The following is a 10,518-nucleotide window of genomic DNA, read 5'->3' as shown; positions in this document are numbered from 1 at the left end:
TCTTCAGAGTGTTAGCATGCTAACATTAGCTTCTCACACAAACCACAGCTGAGGCCGAGGGAAAGGACACGAGTTTTACAAGTATTTTAACAAAAGTAGTGTCGAGCCCTTCCGTCAAGCCGGTTGCTTGGTCCTCATTGACTGTTGGTGACGTTAGCATCTCCAGCTGCTTGGTCCTCATTGACTGTAGGTGACGTTAGCATCTCCAGCTGCTTGGTCCTCATTGACTGTTGGTGACGTTAGCATCTCCAGCAGCAACATGGCCAGCTGTGGATGACGTGCTCGATCTGCAACTGCACGGAGCGCTTTCACTCATTGTTCAAAGTTTATTCATATTAAACTAGATTTGACACGGCCCTCTCTAATAGCTGCATCGTTAAATGTTGACCCGATGAGGACGTTAGCTGAAGCTAATCCTGAGGAGCACATGAGTGTGTACGGGTTTCCATGGCTACCATCCAATAGTCGTTCAGACATTTCATTTAAAACCACGAACCGACAAAGGCAGGATATGATCAAAGTCACTAGGGTTCATCCTCTGGACACCATGAATAGCTGAGAACGAATTTCACGGAAATCCATCGAGTAGTTATTTGTATTTTAGTAAAAGCTCCAATTTGTCAACTTGCCAGTGGCCTACGAGTCAGCAGGGTTCATCCTGTGGGGAACATGAATGTCTACATAATGTAACGATGCTCCAGTTGTTGAGATACTGCAGTGAAGAAAAAGTAAAACAAGAAAAGATGATAACTGTCATAAAATGATCCAAATGTGAACAGTTTTAATGGTTCAAATACAAATACACTGGAATCCAAAACCAAAGGGACCGAAAGCAATTCAGAGATTTAGTTTACGTCGTTTTCTTCTTCTCTTCCTCATCGGCGCTGACAGACAGAACTCAGACACTCGACATAAGAGACAATGTGAAAAGGCAAACGAGCCACTCTGCAGCAGAGAACCTCATGAGTGAAGTAACACATCGAAATATAAATACAATGAAAATAAAAAGAATCTCTGCACTGCTGTGACCGATTTTACTCCCAGTGTGGAAACAATCAAGGCTTACAAAGCTCATAAAGTCGGGGGTTAAATCACACGCAGACGCTCCTTCTCATCCATCACTATCGTATGTCCCTCTGCACATGCGTCCGGTAAACACAGCATCCTTCTCTTGTAATCCGCCTCGTACACCAACATTAATCTGCATCATACACCCGTCTGTTCTCCAGACACCTCCTCTCCGTCCGTCCGTCCGTCCTCTTCTGCTCTTACTCCATCTTGGACATCTCAAACTTAGTCGTCAAGGTTTCCTGCAACAGCAAACACAACATCATACTGAACGACTGCTACAGCGACTGAGACACAGACTGGAGACGTATCATGTCATAAGGGGGGGGGTTAAAATAAATAATAATAATTAACGAGATTCTACAGCTTTCAAAAGACAGCATGTCCTGCTGTAAACCCAAACTCCCGGTTTGTAATGTCCCTTCAGAGATATATATATATATATATATATATATATATATATATATATATTGATGTTTTCCTAGGTTACTGTCTTCTTCCCCTCCGCTCTCCCTCCATCTTTACTCAGTGGCAGATTGCTTCATGGACTTTCTCAATCACCCGGTCCTTCGTCCTTCGTCCGTCATCCGTCCCCATACACCATTGGACATGAAGAAGCCGATTTGTCCGGTCTTAACAAGAAGTCCGGTCCGTCGGACATTTAGCCGCGCTTCTTGGTTTCAAAACAGATTCATCATGTTTGGCAGATGGGTGGAGAAATGAGTCCGCTGGCTGTAAAGAGCCGAGTGTGTCGTTTGTGTTTGTTTACTTGAATCCGAGTCTAGATGGGTGATGATGAGGAGAGTGTGTGTGTGTGTGTGTGTGTGTGTGTGTGTGTGTGTGTGTGTGTGTGTGTGTGTGTGTGTGTGTGTGTGTGTGTGTGTGTGTGTGAATGCATCTGGAGCTGGAAACCGAAGCTGAGCTCTGATGCTAGCGAGGCGGTCAGAAGAGCGTGGAGGCGGAGGCAGGGTTGAGCCTATTCTCTTCCATTTCCTCCATAATTGTGATGAATTACATCATTTGTTATGATAGGGATAATGTGCAGGTTAGAGTCAGATTCATCTCTTGAATAGCAAGAGCGCATTACATAATCCGCCATAAGGGCATGAGTGGTGGGGAGTTATGGCAACCGCTTCCCCTTAAGTTCATCATCTGATGAGAGATTCATGACATTGTTGGTTTCATGTTTCAAACGCTCTGCAGATAAAAACTGAAACAGAGAGAAAACGGCTCCCTTCTTTGCTCCGCCCCTTTTGACTCTCTTCATAAAGGAAGTACTTCATACTCTCTATGGATTTTAATATCTCTCAGTGTTACTACAGCTGCTTACATAAGAAGCTGATTCCACATAAGAGGCACTCTGTTGATTGCTGGATCATTTTTTAGAGATCAAAGAGTGAATAATTTGGAAAATGGTACGAAAAAAACAGTCAACCGAGGAGAAACAAGATAAGAAAAAGATATTAAATATACATATTAAATATATTAAAGAGATCCGGACTGAGGATTCATGTTTGATATCAGATGAAGAGATGTTTTACACACACACACACACACACACACACACACACACACACACACACACACACACACACACACACACACACACACACACACACACACACAACACTGTGACGTAACTCACTGCCTTGACTGTTTGCCCCCCCTGCTGCTCACAGAGCAGAACTACACATGTTATAACGTGTGTGTGTGTGTGTGTGTGTGTGTGTGTGTGTGTGTGTGTGTGTGTGTGTGTGTGTGTGTGTGTGTGTGTGTGTGTGTGTGTGTGTGTGTGTGTGTGTGTGTGTGTGTGTGTGTGTGTGTGTGTGTGTGTGTGTGTGTGTGTGTGTGTGTGTGTGTGTACTTCTTAGTTTACAATGAAACGACTTGCCTCATCAGAGTCCAGCAGGGGGGGCAGGGCGCTGTGAGACAAGAAGGAAAAGCACAAGATTTGAATCATTTCAATTTATGATCTTTTCTGATACGTCATAATCGGTGACAACACGACGACGACTTACACATCAGCCATAGATGAAGGGATGTTCTCCTCGACCCACTTCAGATCCTCATCCTGCAAAAACAACAGAGTCAGCTGATGAGTACATTCCCTCCTTCAAGAAGTCATAGAAAGAACAAGATGATGCATCAAACTCATGACGCTCCACATGATGGAGTCACTAAAATGAAGGCTGACATGTTCCACATGTCAAATTAGTTTGGGATGAAGAAATAAAAAGCGGTTTGAATTAGTTAAAAATGGCGGCTGCTGCCGATCCTCACTCACCACCTTGTTGGCTTTGGCTGTGCCGTTGGTCTCATTTTTCATGCCCCTCATTTTCACCCCCTCTGGAGACACACAGGAGAATAAAACGAAGACACCCAGAGGAAGAGACAGACGTCATGAACTCACATAGACAAGGTACCGAGGACGGGGACAGAGGAGGCAACGGGTGAGGAAGGAAAGAAGGGAGGAAGGGAGGAAGGTTTCTCACCGAAAGCCTCGTTCATCATGGGCTCCTTCTCCTCTTCCTCACTCTCTTCATCCAGCAGAGGACTGAAGGCATACCTGACGGACACACGGGGAGAGAGAAACTGACTTTACTTCACAGCTGGAAGGAGGAAAGAGGTGTGAATAAAACCGCCCCGCCGTCCCGCCGTGCCTCTGGTTGTTGGCCGACGGTCGCCACAGGAACATGATGACCAATAGGATGATGGAGAACAGGAAGCGCCAGAAGGCGTCGTCGATCCACAGCTCCCTCCAGTCCTGCAGAGAGGGAGAGGAAGAGAGTTCATCAGCACTAGAACATCCTCATTTACATTGTGACACCACTCAACTGTGTACTGATGGTGAAATATATGAAGGGTGGCGTCATAAAGTTAAAGAAAAAGTTCACAACTTGACTTTCATAAAGAACGGCAGCCCAACTATAACTGTATCAACCCCGTAACCTGAATATGGAGTTTATAAAGTGTTCATTGTCGGCAGCAAATGTGTTTTGGAGAGACGTTATGTTTCTTTATCATCATGTTTATGTTCGTATTTACTCACAGAATGACATTTAGACATCTTGAAGGTCTTGGTGCTCCAGGCGATGAAGATGACCGACGCTGGAAAAAGACACGAATACAAGCTTTAAAAAGAGGTGAAATGTTTCCCAGCGAACGCTGAAGACACACTTCAGAGCGTTGTTCCTACCTATGACGGCGAAGATGAGCGTGTTGGTGAAGTGTCTGTAGAGAGAGAGCTTCACGACGTTCCTCCTCAGCTTCAGCAGCTTCATCGTCTGAGCCAGACTCACGAAGATGTGACCACGGTCAAGGAACATCGACTACCAGCGAGCTTTCATCTCAATGGTTGTACAATGAAGGCAGAAGTCAAAGGTCTAACCCTTGAATTTAAGGTGAGATGTTTACCGTCCCGTCCTCCTGAGGTTGGTGAGGTACGAGGGACAAGACAGCCTCGGTCCAAGAGTCTCTAAGGTTACCCATGCTGCACGTTGTCTACATTCTAACGCATTCTAGTGACAATATAGACACTTGAAAACACAGTCAAAGCTATATTAAAATAGTTCTATACTCTGGTTAACTGCATTGAGAGAAAAAAAAATATATATATATACGCAGAGATGAACAAAGCAGAAAAATAGAGGAAATGAAAAAGAGAGAGAGACAGAGAGAGAGATAGAGACAGAGAGAGAGACAATTTCAGTTTTATTAAAAAGGGGAAGGTGCAGTCGCAGATATCCACCAGCAGAGGGTAGAGTCGAGCGCAGCCAGAGGAATAGCAGCCAGGAGAACTACATCACCTTCAGCCTACAGGGACAGAAGAAGAATGACAGAAGAGGAAAAGGTCAACGCAATAGTAGGAAAGAAGAAGGGGAGAGAACGGAGAGCAAGGAAGCAGAACGTGGAAAAAGAAAAACGACAGGGTGAATGATTATTTAGAGGACGAGGAGGAAGATGCAGAAGAGCGGAGAGGCAAACGGAGGAAGTAGACGAGAACGAGAGGGTTGAACATAGAAAATCAGATGTGATTTAGTGCAAGTTGTGTGTGATGGAAGGAACTGGAAACTCAACATGTGAAAGGATATCCACCAGACAACACAGGAGTCAATGAAGGCCAGCACTATGTCACACAACATTCTACTTCTGGATTGGACGCCTCGATCCTAGAGAGAGGAACAAAGTTAAGAAGCGCACACACACACACACACACACACACACACACACACACACACACACACACACACACACACACACACACACACACACACACACTCGTCACACTTACAGCGTTGACTCGTAGGATCCCCTCAATGACGGAGAAGATCAAGTAGAGCAGACCAACTCCGACGACTCTGTGTAGCAGCGCACCGAGTCTGGGCCTGGTGGACGGACAGACGGACAGAAGAGAGCGTTATGGATCTGTAGCACCAAACTAACTGGTCACAGAAGACCTCACGACGTTAAAACTAGAGAGAGAGCCGTGAGGAGGAACGTACTTCACGATGCCGTATCCCAGACTGGCGATGATCACCAACACCCTGGCCAGAGTCCTCTTCACCGCCGAGAGCACCTCAGCGAACACCACCGCCCCCTGGACTGCAGGAGGACACATTACACAACGCGTCATCTCTCAGCGCTCCGCCGCCGCCGCCGCGTCAAAACATTCAGTCCGGAGACACCGCCTCCGCGTCTCCACCTACCCGACAAGCCGTCGTATCTGATGCTCTGGAACTCGCCGTAGTACACGGCTTTCTCCAACATGCCCAGGAAGATGACCCCTCCGATCCAGAACTGGATCCTGAGCAGATCCCTCCAGTAGCACGCCGACAGAGCCAACCACAACAGCGCCAGCAGCACGTACACGATGCACATGACCATGTAGAACTGGAGACACGACAGAGAGACCACACTGACATTCGTCAAATCTAATAACATACAGGATCATTGGGATATTTTGAAGTTGGGGGCTGTATGAGGTACTCATCCATAGTTAGGTGTCACCCTCAATAGGTGGAGGTCTTTACAGAGGAGCAAAAAGTCTATATTTCCCTGTGATCTATTGATCCAGTCCTTTAGAGAGAAGAAGACGGTCTAGCCTACGTGTCATTGTGTCCTCTTACCACCATCATTGGCCACTCAGCGGCGGATATGTAGTCGTGAGGACCCTTCATGCTGATCTGCACTGCAAACACAAAGAGACGATGGGACATTCAGAGCTGATTGGCAGTGGAAACAGGAAATCTCTACTGGTTAATGGCTGAACAGGTAGTACGTTACGCTGCATTGGCAGGTGTGTGTGTGTGTGTGTGTGTGTGTGCGTGTGAGTGTGAGACTGACTTTGTAGAGTCCAGGGTGTGGGCGGGTTGGCGGGGTCCGGGGCTCTGCTCTTGTCTTTGATTTCTTTGATGCTCAGGATGAACATGTACGGTCCGTCCTCCCAGCTCTCGGCGACCACGTCGAAGTGAGGAGAAGCGGCCGGCTGAGCAACGGAGACAGTCCATCAGTCCATCAGTCCATCACTTCATTCCTCCCCCAGTGGGGCAACCGGTTATGCATACATTTAGGGCACGTTATTACAACACTTAGACGAAAACAAACGACCACCCAGTAAATACACAGCAGAACTACAGAGGGTACAAAGGAGTGTTTGAAGGTACTGGAACAATCGGACGGATTCTGTTTCTTATAGAACGGCTTGTTTCCTGTGCCGGTGTTGCTGACCACCTTATTGAAGTAGATTTTTGGTGTTGAGAGATTGTTTACAAGCAGGTAAAAAGAGACTCAAGCCCCTTCTCCCCCAGGGACTGGGAACCTTTAGAGGAACGTGAAGCAGGTTCCGGGGAAACACCCTGGTCAGGAGTAGTAGTACTCTCTCAGTAGTACTCTCTCAGTAGTACTCTCCAGAGCGTGGTTTGACCATAGCCGATTGCTCACACACACACACTCACACACTCTCACACACACACACACACACACACACACACACACACACACACACACACACACACACACACACACACACACACACACACACACACAGCGCGAGTGTGTTTCACACCTTTGGCTTTGTGGGTTTTGTAGAGGCATCGCTCCTTCTCCTCCGACCCGGAGTCTTCTCTGTGACCGGCTGATGAACACAGGGGAAGAAGAACAATATGTTAAAAACAGTAAACGATACGACCGACCAACAGAGGGACTCTTAAAGATGAATGCAACATCTTTTGACACATCGCCTGCCAGTGTTAACCTGCGTGGTCCGGCAAGAACCGACGATATCCTACAGAATGTGTGGACTCAAAAAGGCCAGACGGAGCTACGAACGACTGCTATCACAGAACAGACCCGCAGAGTCCGCCAAGACAAACCCCCGTCTGACTGGATCCACTGGATCCACTGGATCCACCTCGGAGAACACTCAACGTATTTAAGAAGCAGAAAGCGTCTCACCTGCGGACGCGTCACTTCTGTCAGCCGCGTTTTCGTCTGGAGCTCATCCAGGCCGAACTGTGTCGTAAAACAAACGCACCCCGCTTCAAATCACCACACACACACTTATTACTTATCTGTTGGCACTGTGAGTCAATGTGTATACACTGTGTGTGTGTGTGTGTGTGTGTGTGTGTGTGTGTGTGTGTGTGTGTGTGTGTGTGTGTGTGTGTGTGTGTGTGTCACCATGTTGGGGTTGATGTGAGGCTGGCAGGTGACGGCAGGATATTGGTGAAACACATAATATCCACTTCCTCCTCCTTGCTTGACCTCCGTCGAGTTGAAGTAACTTCCTGCGAGCGTCGCCTGGAGACGGACAAACGATGAGACACGTGACGAAGACGAGCGGCCCGCTAGTTCAAGAACGTATAAACTTGATAAACTAAATGAACTTAATAAATAAATGAATGTTAACTTATGTTCTGGCCCCAGATTAACGCGTCCAGGCAGTGTTTAAATGCACCCCTGTGTGGTTACAGACCTAAAGTCAGAGCAAAGCAGAGCTACAAACGTGGACCCGAGAGGTCGGGTTGAGGTTCTGAAGGGCTCAAGAGAAGAACAGAGGAGGAGGAAACGGCGGCTCTCTCACATCCAGGCCGAAGACTTCGTCGTAGCAGTGCGAGTTCCTCAGATACCACGACACGTTGAGCTGGACGGGCGACGACGAGTTGCAGGTCTCTGCCACCACTGACCACAAGGGGGAACCAAAAGAGTCACATTACAAAGGAGCAGTCCGCGTCCGTGGTGTGTCCTCCGGGTCTTCGTCTACTTACGTTTGAGATGGATGAAGCTGCTGTTGAACAGAGTTTTAGTGAAGAAGAAGAAGTTCTGTTTCTTCAGAGTTTCCTGGAACAAAACCAGCACAAACGATCTGATCACACTTCAGCTGGTTAAAGTGTCTCATCATGCTTTAAATACATTCTGACAGATCACACATCACGTCAAAATACAACTTCTTAAACCCCAACACCTCGTCACAGTGAAGCCTGACGGAGGCGGTTCGTTTGACACCAGCAGAGCTTCTCTTGAATCTCAGTCAACTGTGTGATTTATGTGTCTCTTAATGACTTTATGCTGAACACGCCTCTGAAGACAAACGCAGCTTCCTGTTCAACTGTGAGAACGAGGAACTTGGCTCACGGTTACTAAAACCACTGAGACCAGAAGAAGGAGGAGGAGGAGAAGGAGAAGGAGAAGAAGAAGAAGATGGAGGGAATGTGATTGTTGTGTTCATTCATTTTGAGTGTTCAGACCATCTGAATCTGGAAAGTAACTGAGGTCATACATAGTACAATACTTTCCTCTGACTTGTTGTGGAGTAGAAGTATACAGATGCATACAATGGAAATACTCAAGTACAGTACAAGTACCTCAAATGTGTACTTACAATATTTAAGTAAATGTACTAATGTACTGTGTGTCACTTCTGTAATTAGCTGGCTAGCTTACTTTGTTTACATGTTTCTGACCCGCTGGACAACAGTAACACCACCTGAACCACAGTAACAGCACCTTAACACCACCTGAACACCATCTGAACTACAGTAATACCACCTGAACCACAGTAACAGCACCTTACCACAGTAATACCACCTGAACCACAGTAAGACCACCTTAACACCACCTGAACCACAGTAACACCACCTGAACTACAGTAACACCACCTGAACACCACCTGAACTACAGTAACACCACCTGAACCACAGTAACACCACCTGAACTACAGTAACACCACCTGAACTACAGTAACACCACCTCAACACCACCTGAACCACAGTAACAGCACCTTAACACCACCTGAACACCATCTGAACTACAGTAACACCACCTGAACACCACCTGAACTACAGTAACACCACCTGAACCACAGTAACAACACTTGAACACCACCTGAACCACAGTAACACCACCTTAACACCACCTGAACCACAGTAACACCCCATAGATCACATTAACACCACCTGTAACTTCCTCTCCAGCCGGTGTAACATGTTGAACTACCAGCTACCAGTAGACCCTCTCTCTCTCTCTCTCTCTCTCTCTCTCTCTCTCTCTCTCTCTCTCTCTCTCTCTCTCTCTCTCTCTCTCTCTCTCTCTCTCTCTCTCTCTCTCTCTCTCTTTCTTTCTTTCTTTCTACCTGAATGGCTGAAACACTGACAACATCACAACCAGGAAACTCACGCTGTCGATGTTCAGGATCCATTTTCCCTGTTCGGACACGGCACCGACCGTCCCGATCAGCACCAGCAGCGGCGCCAAAGACCAGAGTCCCGGTCCGGTCCTACCCAGACCCGCGGAGCTCGCCATTTGTGATCCAGGAAGAAAAAAAAACAACAGAAACAGCTAAAACCAACGCGACAACTCACAACAAGCTGGACATTTCCTGCTTCCGGCTGACGTTGACACGGAGGAATGATGCTTTCAAGGGCCGTGGGAAGTTTAAAATGTGTTTTATAAAAGATGTTGTTTTTGTATTTTAAAAATACAACAATAATCTGAACTATTCCCGCTGACAAATGTTGGCTTGTAGTCTCTAACTGTGACCACAAGATAACAGTTAACGCCAACATGATCATTTATTTTATTTTCGTTCAGTAGTAATTGCTTCAGCTTGAGCCCTCTAGCTTTATTTTGAATTAACAGAACGTGGATGTGTTCCATGGTGTCTAGCTTGACACTCGTTGGTGTAGTTCAACACCTTGACCACCAGAGGGCAGCATCAACACAGATTAGAGCTCAAGACCGGGAAACATATTTTAACAACTTTTAGTAATGCATGAAAACAACACAAACACAGTAGTGCATTCCTACAGAATTCCAACAAACGTTGGTTTTAATTATGCAATTTAATTGAATAGTTGAATCCAGTTTGTTATTTTATTGGTTAATCCCGTTTTGGTACGTGTGTTTCAGTATAAAAAGCAATCCTAAATATTAGTCAAGTCACACTGATCAATC

The 10,518-nt window shown here is 46.4% G+C and overlaps 1 protein-coding gene across 2 annotated transcripts; it reads right to left on the bottom strand.

Annotated features, from left to right (window-relative positions):
- Positions 1 to 756: 756 nt before the first annotated feature.
- zgc:162698 (Transmembrane protein 87A-like) lies at positions 757 to 9,950 on the bottom strand. 2 transcript variants are annotated; one of them, XM_068716525.1, is made up of 20 exons: positions 9,742 to 9,950; positions 8,334 to 8,406; positions 8,150 to 8,247; positions 7,747 to 7,866; positions 7,522 to 7,578; positions 7,133 to 7,201; positions 6,412 to 6,553; positions 6,195 to 6,256; positions 5,775 to 5,958; positions 5,571 to 5,670; positions 5,360 to 5,453; positions 4,813 to 4,881; positions 4,265 to 4,373; positions 4,118 to 4,176; positions 3,729 to 3,832; positions 3,561 to 3,634; positions 3,353 to 3,414; positions 3,087 to 3,139; positions 2,960 to 2,990; positions 757 to 1,310 (listed from the first exon to the last, which is right to left on the bottom strand). In XM_068716525.1, the coding sequence occupies exons 1-20, from the start codon at positions 9,865 to 9,867 to the stop codon at positions 1,269 to 1,271; spliced, it is 1,728 nt and encodes a 575-aa protein (XP_068572626.1). In that variant the 5' UTR covers positions 9,868 to 9,950; the 3' UTR covers positions 757 to 1,268. The 2 variants fall into 2 exon arrangements, with proteins under 2 accessions (XP_068572626.1, XP_068572618.1); XM_068716517.1 differs by lacking the exon at positions 4,813 to 4,881 and adding an exon at positions 5,160 to 5,237 and having other exon boundaries at positions 9,742 to 9,949.
- Between the last annotated feature and the right edge of the window lie 568 nt (positions 9,951 to 10,518).

Source organism: Cebidichthys violaceus, unplaced genomic scaffold (assembly GCF_023349555.1).
Source record: "Cebidichthys violaceus isolate CVI_PGR_0920_01 unplaced genomic scaffold, fCebVio1.0.p SCAF_1, whole genome shotgun sequence".
In the NCBI taxonomy this organism is placed as follows: Eukaryota; Metazoa; Chordata; class Actinopteri; order Perciformes; family Stichaeidae; genus Cebidichthys; species Cebidichthys violaceus.
Note: the sequence above shows the minus strand (reverse complement) of the source record. Positions and strands in the feature narration are given on the sequence as shown.